The sequence below is a fragment of the Oryctolagus cuniculus genome, chromosome 19, assembly GCF_964237555.1.
Source record: "Oryctolagus cuniculus chromosome 19, mOryCun1.1, whole genome shotgun sequence".
Taxonomy (NCBI): Eukaryota; Metazoa; Chordata; class Mammalia; order Lagomorpha; family Leporidae; genus Oryctolagus; species Oryctolagus cuniculus.
Window position 1 is genome coordinate 21,601,560 of NC_091450.1, and position 16,667 is coordinate 21,618,226.

At 52.3% G+C, this 16,667-nt stretch overlaps 1 protein-coding gene across 2 annotated transcripts in view; it reads left to right on the forward strand.

The window, feature by feature from the left end:
* The window catches only part of VPS35L (VPS35 endosomal protein sorting factor like), a 92,031-nt gene that overhangs the window by 51,505 nt on the left and 23,859 nt on the right, over positions 1-16,667 (forward strand). For both annotated transcript variants that reach the window (XM_002711807.5, XM_070064787.1), the window contains exons 20-26: positions 71-133; positions 1,714-1,799; positions 2,571-2,651; positions 5,100-5,163; positions 6,616-6,714; positions 7,937-8,014; positions 9,708-9,822. In XM_002711807.5, coding sequence (XP_002711853.2) covers positions 71-133; positions 1,714-1,799; positions 2,571-2,651; positions 5,100-5,163; positions 6,616-6,714; positions 7,937-8,014; positions 9,708-9,822 — 586 coding nt within the window. The remainder of the gene's footprint in view (positions 1-70; positions 134-1,713; positions 1,800-2,570; positions 2,652-5,099; positions 5,164-6,615; positions 6,715-7,936; positions 8,015-9,707; positions 9,823-16,667) is intronic.

Here is a 16,667-nt window from a genome sequence, read left to right on the forward strand (position 1 = left end):
CAAACTGTGAAAATTGTCTTTTTTTAAAATATCCACATTTCAATGAATTTTTTTTTCTTTTATTGTGCAGCTTCAGTCGATAATTAAAAAAGTCATTGCTCACTTCCGGGATTTCTCTGTTCTTTTCTCTGTGGTAAGTAGCTTCCCTTAGGTGTCCTTAGAAATTTGTGTCTGAATGTCTCCGTCATCATTTCCTGGAGCCCGGGCCTGCGGCAGAGATGCTCAATGCTTCTTTCCATAAAGCAGTTAGAGCGGATCAGCTGTAGTGTTAAACACTGGTGTGCTGACAGCCTCAGCAGCAACTGAACACCAGCACACAAACACGGCGAGAAAGCTGCTCGTTCTGTTTCCCTCATTACTCACTAAGGGGGGGTGTGTGTGCACCTGCTGGGCGTCACGCAGCCGTCACACTGGATGTCCTCGCCGTCCTCCCAGCTGACTGGCACGTGTGCTTGCTTGTTTCATCCAGCAGTCCGATGATGGGAAACTGCAATCAAGCGAGGAGCTGTCCTGACGTGGGACAGAATTGCGCTTTACTGTGGTGCCCTCAAAGATCTAGAATGTTCGGCAGAGTCCTTTCAGGTTCACTGCCGTGTCCCAGGAAGGCAGGGAGCTTGAGGATTCTCTGTGAAGGAACATTTCTGTCCCTTTCTTAGCTTCCTGCTTCTGGGTTGTTTTTGTGTGTACTTAGAGGATTGTAAGTTTTAGGGTTTTTGTTTTGTTTTTGTGACACTAGAAGTTCGTATTGATGGAACACGTACCATATTTCAAGCATTGTGTTGGATCTTTTTCATGCAATAAAAACATTTTTGAAGGCTTATTTTATTTATTTGAAGGGCATTGACAGAGAGAGGCAGAGAGAGACCTTGTGTTTGCTGGTTTACTCCCAGAATGGTTGTAGCAGCTGGGGCTGGGCCAGGCTGAAGCCAGGAGCCTGGAACTTCCTCTAGGCAGAGAGAAAGGAGAGCGCTCTTACCCACTAGTTCACTTCCCAAATACCCACAACAGCTGGGGCTGGGCCAGGCCAAAGCCAGGAGCCTGGAACACAGACTCCCATGTGAGTGGCAAGACCCCAAGCACTGGAGCCATTACCTGCTGCCTCCCAGGGTGCACATGAGCAGGAAGCTGGAATCAGGATGAGAGCCGGACTCTAACCCAGGCCCTCTGATGTGGGATGTGGGTGACCCCAGTGGCGTCTCAACTGCTCGGCCAAACGCCCACCCCTGTGCTGGAGTTTTGCATCGCCTCTTACCATTTTTCACACCCCCCACTGGGAGGCAGGTGTTCTTATTATCCCCACTCTACAGATGAGAAAACTGATGATGGGAGAGGTGGACTCTCCTGCGTAGATGACAGTCCCTAAGAGCAGGGCCAGGCAGGTTCATGGCCACTCTGTGCTGACTCATCTCTGCTCGTCTGTCTGTGCTGAGTTGTCGGCCTGGCCCAGCCCTGGCTATTGTAGCCTTTTGAGGAGTGAACCAGCAGGTGGAAGACCTCTCTCTCTGTCTTTCCTTTTCTCTCTGTAACTCTGCCTTTCAAATAAAATAAATCAGAAAAAGGGCAAGAAAGAAGAGTATCAGGGATATAAATCCCCGGTGGGCTCCTGTCCTCTCCCACCTCCAAGACATCCCCAGTGTTTTTTCGCTTTGCTTGGGTCTCCCAGGGGAAGATGACCCGTGGGTTCCTTCCTTCAGGTGCTTGTTTTGTTTTTAGGAAAAGTTTCTGCCGTTTCTGGACATGTTCCAGAAGGAAAGCGTGCGCGTGGATGTGTGCAAGTGCATCATGGAGGCCTTTATCAAGTGAGTGCAGGCGTGACGCCCGCGCCCCAGGGAGACTTTCTTCCCCTGCACCTTCAGGGAAAGTCGCCTGAAGTGTTCAGCACGCGTGGGTCAGCTGGGAATCGGAGTTTGAATAATGCTCAAAGCAATTCTTGTTACCTCTGAAAGATGAATTCCTTCCTAATCTTCATGGTAACTAATTCGTAATCAATACGCTTGGAGCAAATCAACCTGCCTTACTAACAGACAGGTTTGTTAAGACCTTGTCTTTTGATACGATTTGAGAAAGCAAATTAGCACTTTTCCCTGGCACTTCCCACAGGTACCGACGGGCTGTGCTGTCACAATTGTATTTTTTTAATGTTTTATCGAAGTAGAGTACACGCGCCAAGAACTGCACGTAGCTGTAGATGAATGAGGTCTTGGTGCTCTGATGGCCCTCGTCACTAACACGCACCTCACGAGTACCCCAGGGGTCCTCACCCTTACCCTCCCCTATTTCTGTTTCTGGAAGCGTAATTTTGAAAAAGCGGATCTGTCCTCTGCCCGGCTTGGGAGATGCCGCTGTTGGACCACGGTTTTGTAGTTGGGAGGGGTTAGAGTGTGTGTAGAAAAGCAAAGATGTTCTTCAGAGAAGAATTAGGAGCAAAGCAGAGCGCTCGCCCTGCCTGGCGAGCTGGGCCGTGAGCCACGCCAGTGGCAAGATTTGCTGTTTCTCAAATACCTGCGCTAGGTGAGAACTGCGCCCCTCCTTGCTCTCCCTGAGCGCTCTCACCTGCTCTCATCTCCTAGGCACCAGCAGGAGCCCACCAAGGACCCCGTGATCCTGAATGCCCTCCTGCACATCTGCAAGACCATGCACGACTCGGTGAAGTAAGGCAGCTTGCGCTGAACCGTGGCGGCGGGGGCAGGGGAGGGGGAGCCTTCGTCCTCCTGAGAGCGCACGGGGAGTGGCCGCTGGGCGTGATGTTCCCCTAGTGCTGCCCCGGAGGTTCTTGCTAACGAGGCCGTTCCAGGCCAGCGCACCAGGGCCGCTGAGGTTAACCTTTATGAGAAAATGAGATGGCAGGTGTTTTTATAAAGGGATTCCTGTCGGGGGCGGGATGGGGTGGGGAAAGACTGATTTCACCCAAGTGAACTCAGATTCCGTGTCTCCTGGAGACCTCTTTGTTGTTCTTTTAAACGATGTGTTTTATTTGAAAGGCAGAGTTAGAGAAAAACAGAGATCATCCATTTGCTGAACAGAGAGAGCAAGTGAGAGAAATCTTCCATCTGCTGGTTCGCTCCCCAGTGGCTGCAACAGCTGGGGCTGGGCCAGTCAAAGCCTGGAGCCTGGAACTCCATCCAGGCCTCCCACATGGATGGCAGGGGCCCACGTACTTGGGCCATCTTTCACTGGTTTTCCCAGGCGCATTAACAGGGTGCATAACAGGGAGCTGGATGGAAAGTAGGGCAACTGGGACTCGAACCCTTGCTCATATGGGATGCCAGCATCGTAGGCGGCAGCTTGCCCTGCTGCACCAACAATGCCTGCCGCTCTTGGAGCCCTCACTCCCTTTCGTGGTGTTGCATTCTTGGCCTGTTGTTTGGAATTCAGATGGAACTGCTTGAGTTTCTTACATGAAGAAATACTCGATGTGCTCTGAGTATTGAGACCCAGATCTGTGTCCACGGCCTCCCTCTCCGTCAGAGGTGGGATTCTCACTCTCCAGCTGTCTTTCTGCTGTGGAACTGTTTCCATGTGGCTGTGCTTAAGGCAATGCCTGCTTGTTTGTGGCTGAAATTCTAGTCCCCAGAGACTTTTTAAACACAGCAGCTTTATTTACCGGAAAATGTTACAAGAATTGAGAAAACCATCTTGGAACTAAACCATCAACAAGATGAACTGTGTTTCTTTTCTTCTTGTTTTCCCTCTTCATGTTAGCGTCTTTATTTCCAGGACTCTGTTATTTCAAATTCAGGGGTAGAAAGCAAAGGCCCCAGAGCACAAGAGCGCTTCAAAAAGTTTGTGGGGAAAAAAGGGATGAATGAAAACACGTTTATTTGGGTGCTGAAAGTTTTTTTGCAAACTGTGCCGAGTTGTTTTCATTTAAAAGTTAGTAGAAAAGTGCGTATTATGGAAAACCTATGCTTGCTTTTCAAAAATTGTTTTGCACCAAAATGAACTTAACTTTTCATTCTGTTTTTCTACAAATTTTTTGAAATGCCTTGATAATTGTCAGATATTAGTGTTTGGCCTAAGTTACATCGAAAGCTTATTTCTTTCTTGGCAAAAGTGTGAGTAGGTAGACCAGGATGTCGGAGGGGTCTCTGGGCTTCGGAGCACCGTCCTGGGACCCAGCTTCTTTCTCTCCACAGCTCTGCCTGCCTTTGGGGTGCCGCCTCTGTTCCTGCTGGGAGCTGCCCTACTCAGCCCCAGCCATGAGCCTGCCTGTGGGCATTGGAAGGCTCCCATGTCGCTTGCATTAATGTCCTGTAGTCCAGAACTGTCACAGGGCCACACATAGCTGCAAAGCAGGCTGGGGATCATTGCTTCCAAGAACTGAGGGGACAGTGCTTCGTGGGGGGACAGTGTGCACAGTCTTCGCCAAAACTCAGTTCCACTAGAACGAACCAGCACACAGAAACCATGAATCCTGTTTTTTCTCTGGGTTCCTAATTTTAAAAAAAGTGGAGAACTATCTATAGGCTTTCCCGTGTATTATGCAAAACTATAAAGACTTGGCATTTTCTTAGTGATTTTTGTGTTAAATTTCCTAGTAAGTGGAAGTGACTCAGATCAGCGATTGATTTTAAAATGCATCCAGACAAGATGGATTGGCGGATGGAGGGGGCACCAGCGAGTGAGATGCTAAAGCAAGGGCTGTGGAGTGGCCATGGCAGGATCTCAGATCTCAGTAGTGGGTGCAAGTGTTTGCTAGAAACTAGAAAGTTCTTTCCACCTTGCTGAGCATTGGAGGTGTTTTACATTGAACAGAAATCTCTCCGAAATAGAAACTGAGATGGTCAACCTTTTTTTTTTAATTATTTTTATTTTTATTTTTTGCTGCCCAGATTCCAAAGATGAAGAAGCTAAACTTTGTGTTTTGCTGGTAATAAATATTATCTGGAGAGTGGCATCTTTGAGGGAGACAAGAAAGTCATCTACATTATGTTCATTTACATTTTTCCACAAAACAAAAACTCACAGCCTTGTTGGGAGTGTTTTAAGTTCAAAAAGTGCACAGTGTTCTCACCTGTTAAATCGTTGACCTCTTGGGGCGTGTTCTGCAGGCGTTTTGTCTGACCTCGGTGTTAATTATGTACAACTATTGATTTCAGTGCACTCACTCTCGAGGATGAGAAAAGAATGCTGGCGTATTTGATTAATGGATTTATAAAAATGGTAAGCATTGGGGGAGGGTTCAGCGCACTTGGGAATGTGATGTCATTGTTTACCACTGTGCGGGTGAGAGTGGGGGCACGGTGTGCTCCTTGTTTGCTTAGAACATGTCTTATATTAGCCAGGACTCCCCTGGGGGCACAGAGAGCCAGGACAAACTGGCTTGTGTGCGCAAAAGGGAGGGGTGGTTTCTGGGTTCCTGTGACACCGAGCCCCGGGATGGAACTCTGGGGAGGAGCTGCTGGAGGGGGGACCCTCCCTGACGTCACTGGGACCTGTCATCTGTATCCCTCTTGGTTCAGGGCTCTGCTCTGTTGGCCTCCCCTTCAGAGAGGCTGCCTCCCCACCCTGGAGCGCCCCAGCTTCCCATCCCCCCGAGCTCTGCAGCCACAGGGGGGCCCCGACAGAAAGTCTGGTGTGAGGTCTTTTGGGATTGACTTGGGTTGTGGCCCAAGCCTCCCCGGGAAGACACAGTTGGGAGCCTCCTGCACCCCGGGGCGGCCGAAGTCACAGCACTGAGGGTGAGGGAAGGTGCTCCCGAGGTGGCTGATGGGGACCGTGCAGGTGGCCAGGCCGCCACACGTCCTCTTCCTCCTCAGTTCACTCACCGAGGGCTGTGTCACAACTCGTCCCAGAACAGTGCCTTTCAGTACCTGCTCTGAGTTCTGTGACTGTGTGGGTTGGCTGAGACTCTGCAGAGAGCAACCAATTCCGACGAACCGGGATGAGCCTTTGCGTTCCCACGTTAGGAAGCGCGCCTGTGGCTTTTCCGGGTGCCTCTTCCTCGCCCTTGGGTTACAAAGCCTACTGACCGTGTGGAGCTGATCCTGTTAGGGGCTTTTCTGGAAGTCACATGAGTAAACGTGAGGAAATAAGACGTGAAACCCGGGAACTGTAGCGGAAGTAGCAAAGTTAAACCTGCTCAGGCAAGCGATCGACGGAGCCGGAGTTTCTCCTCCTAGCCCGCTGTTCGCAAATCTGAGGACAGGAGAATTGGGGGTTTTTAACGGTGGGGAGGCTGCTCCAGCAGCCACTACTAAGCCGCTGTGGGCCCCCATTAGGAAGTAGAACGGCACAGCTGTTATTAGGGAAACCCCTCTGGCGAAGGCTCCCGATAACCCAGCCTGTGTTCTATGCAGAGGCCCCTGCTGACCCACAGAATCCCATAATTTCCTTTCCAGTGGTTTCCTGCTAAGCCTGGAAAACCCTAGCACATTTTGAGCTTCTGTTTTACCCCTTAAGCCCCATGTGGTGTAGTCCAGTGCTGAGTCAGCACTGGATGGTGACGTCACTGATGGTGACGTTTCTGTGAGACATGACTTGAAGCAGGGGAAAGCCGTTCTGGTTGGAGTATCACATCCGTGTGTGTGTGTGTGTGTGTGTGTGTGTCCGTTCTTCCATCCGTGTCCGTCCACAGGTGACCCCGCTCCTCAGCACCTCTCTCCCTGATTCCAGGTCTCCTTTGGCCGTGACTTTGAGCAGCAGCTGAGTTTTTACGTGGAGTCCAGGTCCATGTTCTGCAACCTGGAGCCTGTGCTGGTGCAGCTGATTCACGTAAGGATTTGCATTCGTTCATTCGTGTTCTTGGCTCATCGTCTGTGCGCCACACCCGGGTCTTCCTCCGGGACCCTCCCGCCCCGCTTTGCTGCTGCTGTCCAGGGTACGAGAGGTAGCTTCTCACGGTCAGTGAGGCCCACGCCTGTGAAGTCTGTGCGTGGTTGTCTGGACCCCCTTCTCTCTGGCATTCGCGTATTCTCAGTGCTAGACACAGACTCTACTGGGTTCCAGCTTTCACGTCTTATAACTTTTCATGGCACCCTGATGCCAAAAGAAATAACGAGAGTTCTGTTTATTATTAAGGAGGCAGGTTCAGAAAACTCGAGTGTTGTTGCCTTAACGACTTGATAACCATTTGAAAAGTGCATAATATACATCAACTGCAAGAATAGCGTTTTACCTGACAAATCACCAATTTCCTCTCTAACAAGGTACGTGTGTGCCTGTTGGACACTGCACAACCGTTCAAACCCCAGAATCAGCTTGAAGGCTGCTCTTTATTTTCCGCTCCACACTGGGCTACTTTTCCCACGTTGGTTGTTGCCTAATACTCACTGTTGATGCCGTAGCTGCTGGACGCGTGTGACCTCAGGGGATGGGGCGAAGCCCCCCAGCAGCGCTTTGCAGGGTCTTCCGCCATCAAGTATTGCTGCTTTCATTACAAACAGGGTGCCTGTGAGTTTGCTGCCGCCCCGTGGGTGCCATGGTACACAGCTGCCCATGTGCAGGAAAGCTCCTTAAGGCTCGTGACCTGGTGTCCTCCCTGTAGAGCGTGAGTGGAGACGTGGCCGCTGTCGCTGCTCTGCAGATCAGGGGTATCACAAGCTGGGCTGCGCTGTGTGCTCTCAGACTTGCAGCTTCCTCTGTGGTCTCCAAGCCCTTGAACTTAGCACGTAGGATGTCTGGAAATCAAGGCCGTGAGCCCTGGCTGGTGGTTAAACTGGAGAATGGCCATTCGCAACACTGATGGATCGGCCTGATTAACTTATTGCCTTTTGTTGTGTCCGCTGGGAGATCCTTGCCTAGGCTAAGATCGAAAGGGACCCGATGACCCCTTCCGGTATCCCAGGGCTCTGTGCCGCCCAGCGTCGGCCCCAAGGAGCTTGTTTCCTGGGCTTGCGCCCAGTGCATGCCCCGGTCTCTGTGCAGGTGTTCGTATGTGCCTCCGAGTCACCCCTGGTTTCATCACTGTTTCTCCTCTGTTCCCAAACAAATCCAGAGTGTGAACCGGCTGGCAATGGAAACAAGAAAAGTGATGAAAGGAAACCACTCCCGGAAGACGGCCGCGTTTGTGCGGGTATGTCTGGAGGACGAGGGCGCTCAGACTTGGAGCCCTGGGGGGCTGTTTGGCTTGCAGGTTTACTGCTTCACTATTCCTGGACAAAGTCACGTGCGTCGTGGTGAGGGTAACATTGGCCTCTCAGGATTAATTTTTCCCTGGGTTTTTGAGGATTGGGCAGTTTTCCTAACATTTCCAAAAGAAATGATCAAAGGGGCCTATGTTTTAACATGGGCTGGGCATCCCTGATCTGGCGGTCTGGAACCCAGAGACTTGCTGAACACTGACCTGACGCCGCAGGTGGCAAGTCCCGCACTCTGAAACTTCAGGCCGTGCACAGAATTATTAAAATTACCATAGAAGATCAGCTTCGGGCTGGATGTCTAACTCGCGTCTGAAACAGATGGATTTTATGTTTAGACGTGGGTCCTGTCCCCCCATTTCTTGTGTATATGCAGCTCTTGCAAAATCCGAAAAGAAAGTCTGGAAAGCTTCTGGTCGCAGGCATTTCAGAGGAGGTCGCTCAGCTTGGGTGTGTTTGGGGAAGGAGTTGGGAGGGAGGTAGCTTAGTGTGGCAGCTCAATACCTCTACTGTTCTCTAATGCAGTCATAATATATTACTGTAACATGTTGTAATAGCCCTCCACTATTTGTATTATAATATTTCTCTTACATTTCTTTTTTTTTAATGTGGTGTTTCTTATTTATTTATTTATTTATTTATTTTGACAGGCAGAGTGGACAGTGAGAGAGAGAGACAGAGAGAAAGGTCTTCCTTTGCTGTTCGTTCACCCTCCAATGGCCACCGCGGCTGGCGTGCTGCGGCCAGCGCACCGCGCTGATCCGATGGCAGGAGCCAGGAGCCAGGTGCTTTTCCTGGTCTCCCATGGGGTGCAGGGCCCAAGCACCTGGGCCATCCTCCACTGCACTCCCAGGCCACAGCAGAGAGCTGGCCTGGAAGAGGGGCAACCGGGACAGAATCCGGCGCCCCAACCGGGACTAGAACCCGGTGTGCCGGCGCCGCTAGGCGGAGGATTAGCCTAGTGAGCCGCGGTGCCGGCCCTCTCTTACATTTCTTTAGTGTTCTATAATATTCCTCTAGTTGTGTATGTTGCTCTGAGATTTCACATGTAGTGCTCTGCTGTGACCAGAAGGCTTAGTTCCATTGTTTCCCCCGCAGTCAGAATTATGTTCAAGTTTGGAGGGAGCCATGCAGCTTCTTGAACGTGCTGCCCAGGTGTCTCTCAAAGCAGCACACGTCCCTCTCTTCAGGGATGCAGTCCACGCTGAAATGACTGCGATGAAATACAGGCGTCCCAAGTCCCCGTGTCTTACCTGGTGCCTCCGTCCCCAGGGTCCACCCCGCCTGGGCTCTTTATTTTTTAGCGACTTCCTTCTGCTCACCTGGGAGTTTTTAAGCCATTGGCTTACACTGCTGCATGTTCCCTGAGCAGGTTGCGGTGTCACCAGTCTCCCTCCCCTGGCAGCGGGTGAGGATTTATCTTGTCACGCACCCCTCACTCCCCTCCCCATACTCCCCCGGAGTTGTCAGACACCCAAGAGGCAGGAGGGCAGAACTGGGGCTCTGAACGGGGGCCTTGGTTGTTACAAGCGTGTCTACCTAGAGGAGCACAAGTGAGCAAGGCTGGGGGGAGAAGCCTGCCCCCGTGGCATCGCCAGCGTCACGCACCGCGCCCTCTCCTCTCTCCAGGCCTGCGTCGCCTACTGCTTCATCACCATACCCTCCCTGGTGGGAATCTTCACACGGCTCAACCTCTACCTGCATTCCGGTCAGGTGGCCTTGGCCAACCAGTGCCTTTCCCAAGGTAAGCCTGGCCCGTGCTCCCCTGTGGCGCTCTTCCACTGCTTAGGAGAGAAAGAGAGAGAGTATTGGTGTGAGTGTGTGTGTGTGTGTGTGTGTGTCCTTTAAAGAAGAAAGAAAAACGGTCCTCCGTGACGTTTGAGATGGGTCTCCCCAGTAGGAAGCACGTGGGACCCCAGCCCACTCACAAGCAGACAGACTGTGCAGCACAGGTGTTCTGTAGGACTCGCCTTAGGTCGACCTGGGCCCAGGCTCGGGACTCGCACGGCCTGGAGACTTTGAGCAGTTAGGACTGCTGGCGCAGAGCGGAGTCTTGCTTGGTTTTTTGTTGTTGTTGCCTGCTTGTGAGTTTGTAACCGCAGAGACACACGGGTGGAGTCTGATCTGTGTGGAATGAATCCCCTATGGCTTGCTGTCTCTGATAGAAACTCGCTTCCAGACGGACAGATCTCTCTGGACTAGGGCAGAAGTCATTCAGGCCGTCTCAGGAGCGTCGGAGGGCGGTGGGGAAGGAGAGGCCGGGAGAGTGGGCACCCGTGAGCAGGGCACTGCTGTGGCCCCTGAGCTCCATCCCCTCCTGGGCGGCGGTGCCAAGCACGTCCTGGTGTTGCCCCCACCCGAGTGCCAAGGAAGACGGGTTCCTGACACTTCTCTCCCACCTGTCATCAGCTAAGTGCTGCTTCTGGGAGGTTAACCTCCTGGCACCCTGTCCTGATCCACATCTGAGCCGGGTGAACACCTGCAGGTGGGGGGTGCAGGACACCCTGGTCACCTACTGTGAGGGCAGGTGCTCAGGGCTTGCGAGCAGCTCTGGGCCAGTAAGCAGCAAGGTGCCCACCCAGCAGGCCGTGTCACGGAGGCCAACACTGAGGGGGCATTTGTTATGGGGCAAGACCGCTGCACACATATTCTCATTTCATGCTCCCAGCAGCACCTTGAGGCTGGGCCAGGGGTTGGTGCATCATTTCCCCGGGGAGAGAACTGAGGCAGGGAGAAGCCAAGTAGCTGGACCAGGGTGGGTCCCCTGGTGAGTTGCTGAGCCCGCGCCAAGCCCCAGGCTGTCTGACTCAAGGCTGTGGCCTTACAACACTCAGCGGACTGGCGTCTATGGTGCCAGCTGTTGGGAAGCTCAGGTGGACCCTGGGCATTTCTGTAGCACCACACCATGTGGACTGAGCCGGTATTCTCCGTGGTGGTCTTCCCCAACCCAGCCTCACAGATTGTGCTGGGATTGGCCCCTCACCCCTTGCTGCCATTGGCTCGGGTAGGTTGTCTGGGCCACTTGGGCTGTGCCCACTCACGCTCCTGCCCTGGTGAGCCTCGGCATGGCACTTCTGGTGGTCACCGATATCTTGGTTCACGTGGGGTGACTCTGGGCCAGAATCTTCGAGCTTGATCGCTGTCTAAGAACCTGTTCAAACTCCGCTCGCTCGATTGTGTCGTCAGCTCCTGGGGGGCCCCAGTGGCTTCCCAGCACCATTGGGATTGAACCGACCACCCTGCCCCCAAGTCCCCGCCATGATCTGCCTGCTGTGTCCTGGCCTCATCTTCGCTGAGCTTTAGCCACGTGGACTTTTGTTCTGTTCTTTTAATATACAGGGCATTTGAAAAAGCTCTCAGAAAATATGTTTCATCTTTTAGCTCTGTATTTTTTCAAGATATTTTTGAAAGGCAGAGTTAGAGAGACAGAGAGTGAGAGAGAGCGAGCCAGGAGCCTGGAGCTCCATCTGGGTCTCCCCCATTGGTGGCAGGGACCTAAGCACGTGGACCATCTCCTGCTGCTTTCCCCTGCTTTCCCAGGCACATTAGCAGGGAGCTGGATTGGAAGTGGAGCAGCCAGGACTGCAGCCAGCGCTCTGAAAGGGGATGCTGGTGCTGCAAGTGGCGGCTTAACCCACTGTGCCACAACGCTGCCCCCAGCCCCAGGCCCTTAGGAATGCCCTCCCTGAACCCTGTAGCAGAGGGAACCTCCCCCTGCCTGGGCTCCCCCACCCCTGCCTGTTACACTGCCAGCTGTCCTTGTCCTTGTCGTGTGTGATCACCCTCGTTTCTGGCTGGAATGCATTCCTTGCACGGAGCAGGCACTTGCCCTCACTGCCTGTCAGTCAGCCTGGAACTTTCTCCCAGTGCTTAGCAAGAAGCAGAATACAGTCACGTGCCTGAAAGCGATGTTTTAGTCCCTGATGGGTTGCATGTAATTAATGTCACGTGCGCTTTCGGTGATGTTGGCTGCCAGTCATATCAATGTACAGCACGAACAGCTGTATACACTGGGTGGTACTTGTGAATGGGAGACCCAGCTGGGAGCCCCGAGTTGGGTTTCATCTGCAGCCTTCAGAGCAGGTCGCAGAGCTGCACGTGGGCGCTCCAGACGGACGCCTAGATCTTTTGGTGTCAATCCCAGGCAAGTTCATAAGTTCATGACCAGATCCCCTGCGGGGCTTCATGCTGTTTGATGAAAACAAAAGAGCACAACAAATTCTCAAGCTACATAAAGGCTCCCCTTCCCCAAGGCTGCTGCTCGAGGAGAGCCGTGCTGCCCTGCCCTGCCCTGCCCTGCCCTGGAGTGGCTTCTGTCCTCACCCGGGGACCCGCCTGGCCTGAGCATCCGGCCTGAGACACTGTGCGTGGATAGGCCAGCACCCTTGGCGTTAGAACACTGGGCTTCTCGCTCTCCATTGCTGCAGGGAGCGGGAATGTGGTGTCCACTCTGTTTTTAAAAATTGATCTGATGATTTTTATTGGAGCCTCTAAATGCTGCGACACCAAACTTTAAAAGCCTGTTATGGGTGTTCTGAAAGCCACACGCAGCCGCTGCTGGCCAAAATAAATAATGCATTCAATTACCAAGAATGGGAAGGCTAAATATAAATGAAATGAAACTTGGAGACGGGCTGCTTTTGTTTGTCTCCCTAAACTTCCTCCCTTTCCAGCTGCTTATAAAACCGTCTCCTCCCCACTCCCAGTTCATTTTCTGACCTCTCTTAATCCAGCCTTGATTGCATCTTTGTCCTCTGTGGCTTAACCAATGTGAATTCCAGCCCAACAAGTAAACTCCCCTTGAGCCTGGGGCAGGCCCAGCTCTGTTCCTTGGTGCACTCGGGCACTGCAGGGCGTTGGTGCCGATGCCCTTGCCCGTGACCCCAGGGTGCTCAGGGGGAAGAAAGGAGGACAGATGCTGGAGTCTGGCTCCCGTTTGCCAGTGGCTCAGCTGAGGAGAGGCTTACCCAGGTTATTTGGCCCTTTAGCTTTTTCTTTGTTCCATGAGCTTTCTGGTTTCTAATCTCAAAGGCAGGGGTGGGGTGCAGGCATCCCGTATCTTGGGGTGTGCAGCCAGAGATTCAAGCAACCACAGCTGGAAAATACTCGGAAAAACAAAGTTGCATCTGTGCCCCCCTGCCATCCCCTAAATGATGCAGTATAACAACTAGATACATAGCGTTTGTATCCTATTAGGTGTTGAAAGTAATCTAGAGCTGACCCAGGTATGTGGGAGGGAGGGCGTGGTTCCAGGCAAGCACTACACCACTTCTCAGGGGCACTTGAGCACCCGCAGAGGCCCTGGGCCAATCCAGGGACAACTTGCTTTGCAATGGGAGGGGTGTTGAAGGTGGGTCCTGAAAGAAGAGCGCATGAGGGGCCTTCCAGAAGTTCATGGAAAATGCCTACTATGAAAAAAATAATGCATGGCTTTCAAAAATATTTGCCCTGAAATAAATGTATCACTTCATATCTTTTTCTTTTTCTTTTTTAAGATTGCTTTATTTACTTGAGGTGTAGAGTTACAGGCAGAGGGAGAGACAGAGAGGTCTTCCATCTGCTGGTTCACTCCCCAAATGGCTGCAACAGCCAGAGCTGGGCAGATCCAAAGCCAGGAGCCAGGGGCCTCTGGGTCTCCCACACAGGTGCAGGAGCCCAAGCACTTGGGTCATCTACTGCTTTCCCAGGCCATAGCAGGGAGCTGGATCAGAAGTGGAAGAGCTGGGACTTGAACCAGTGCTCATAGGGGATGCTGATGCTGCAGGCACAGGCTTAGCCTACTATGCCACAGTGCCGGCCCCTTCAGCTCACTTTTCCCTGAGTTTTCTGAAGTGCCCTGAACAGTCTCTGAGCAGCAGGTGGGGAAGGGAGAGGGAACGGTGGGCCTGCCAAGGGGGAGGAGCTTCTAAGCAAGGGCATGGGAGCTGGTGGGGCCTGCTGTAGGATGATGGGGCGGGGTGCGAGTGAGTGGTGACATCCGGGTCTCTGAATGCCCAGTCCTGACCCCACCACCAGAAACCAGACATCCTTAGACAAGTCCATCTTCCTGGGCCTCAGTTTCCCTGTCTGTCAAGCGGAGATGACAGCAGGGGTGCCTGTCTGCTGAGGGTTGGTGAGTTGACGGTCTAAGAGCACTTGGCCCTCAGGTACACGCTGGCTGCTCAGCAGTTACTACCATACCAGGACCTGCCACGGGGTCTGGGGAGCCAGCCACATACACTGACAGCTCTGTGCTTTCAGAGTTTTGAAAGCCCAGTGATTTCTTGCTAAGCCTTGAGAATCTGCAGGAAAACCAATCTTTGTTTCAAGATTATTGGAGTGAGCATTGGGCACAGAGGTTAGGATGCCCCTTGGGGGGCCAGCATTCCTTATTGGGAGTGCCAGTCTTGTCTCTGCTTCCAATTCCAGCTTCTTGCCAGTGTAGACCCTGGGAGGCAGCAGGTGGTAGCTCAAATACTTGGGTCCCTGGCACTGATGCGGGAGACCTGGATTAAGTCTCCAGCTCCTGGCTTTGGTTCCACCTAACTGGGCATTGGAGGAACTGTGGGCATTGGAGGAATGAACCAGCAGATGGGAGATCCCTATCTGTCTCTTTCTACCTTTCAAATAATTGAGAAATAGAAAGATTCAACTGCTGTCTTGTGCTGGAAATCAAAGCTCTGCACTTCCTCCAAGCTGACACAGACCAGCAAGGACAATTAAAGCAGTAAAAAGAATGGGCTTTGTCACTAACAAGACTGTCACCACCCATGTCATCATTTTGAACCTCATGGGTGTCCTGTCTACTTAATGCAATTTCTAAAACAGGCGTGTAAGAAGTAGGCGTCTGAAGAAAGATTATAATACTTCCCTTCCTTCTCCAGAATTCTCTCCCTTTAGATTTGCCTTTCTTCCATTATATTTTGCATCTTCATCCTTCCAAATTTAGCTCACATTCCATGATTTTAGGAAAATTATCCTAGGCCACCCCACTCCCCAGACAAACCAACCAACAGGTAGGCCAGGATGTGTTGTAACGGGCGTTAGCCTTACGCCCTGCACTCAGCTGTCTGGGGTACTATGGTTGCTACCGCACGGTGGTCATCCAATGATAACTAGTGATGACGCCCACCCAGGTCAGAGGCTCACGTGGTCACCTGAAGAGATAACACCCACAGAATTCAGAGGCTCTCAAACTTCACGGCGCGGGCAGTACTACAGAGCAACTGTTGCTCTTCAGAAGAGAGTCCCGTCAAATCATAAGAAGTACCTACATGGAAGAAAAATGGCTTCTGCCCCCTGCTGAGTCTTTGGGGTTCGTGTTTACCATCACATTTGCTAATTCTGTCCATAGAACATTCTCTGAAGACTGTTTGGTGTGGCCGTTTTCTCAAACCATGAGGCCTCTTTGGTGAATGGGGACAAAGCAGGTTGTCTTAGCTGCCCACTCACTGGTTGGCAGGTGGCACGGAGCGTGTCCCCCACATTCACGGGCTCCACGTGTGACCCGTCCACAGTAGGAGGGGATAAGGACAAGGGCTGGGTGGCAACCACTGAAGGACCCAGAGAAAGGGGCATGGGCGAGTCCGCCCCTTACGTTTTCGATTCCGCATGATAATAAGCGCCTGTATTTCATTTCCTCCTGCTGGTGTTTCTTGGTCGTTTTTAAATGTGTGAGCCGCTGTGCCAGGCATCGAGTGGAAGCAGGTTCTCTCTTCCAGACCCTGGTAGAGGAGAGCCAGGGTTTGCAGTCACCACACAAGGCAGCACCGGGCAGGACAGTATAAAATGCGCCTGGGCATTTGTGAGCGGAGGGAAATGCCCCTTGGACAGGGAGAACAACCAACTTCATAAAAGATGTGGCATGGGAGAGAGAGCCTAGAAGGTGCAGGGGTGTCTGGATATGCTGAAGTGAGCCAGGGGCCAATCCAGGCCATGGCAGAGGCCCACGCCAAGGCCTCGGGGCTGGGGGAGCAGTGTATCTGGAAAGAATGTCTTCTCTCCTCCTAGGGCAATCCAAGCCTGATGGAGACAGTGCACAGTGCCCGTGATCCCTGTGGTGTCCTGGAGGGGGCAGCGGGTATCCTGTGGGATGAGGTTGCCTGGCTCAGTGAGAGAGTTTATGGCATTTTGTAGAGGAGAGAGAGCGAGCGAGCAAGCCTGTGGTGGTGCTCAAACTGGGATATCATTTAAATGTTCCTGGTGGACTTCTTGACGTTGTTAATACTCAGTAAAACTTATTGGGTATTCTGGCAAAATCAAGGTTAGATAAAACTGTCACTGTAACCTTGACGCACTAATGGACAAGGTTGTTACAAGGCGTTCGTATTTCTTGCTCTACCTGCATATCCCCAGAACAGTAGCCCTTGAATCCTGGGATGTACCCGCTTTCATACCAAGTTCATTTACAAAGTCACAACTTGGTAATAACTACTTTTAGATCTCTGGTCGCTCAGTTTTACTGAAGGCACCTGCGTCCCTGAGTGACAGCCCGCCTTCATGGTGGAGTCCACAGGAATAAGATAGGTCCCGGGGTGCACCTCACACAGGAGTTGCCCCATCTAGACCTACACCTAGAGGAAGGCTGGGAGGGAGGCTTTGCGTGGAGGC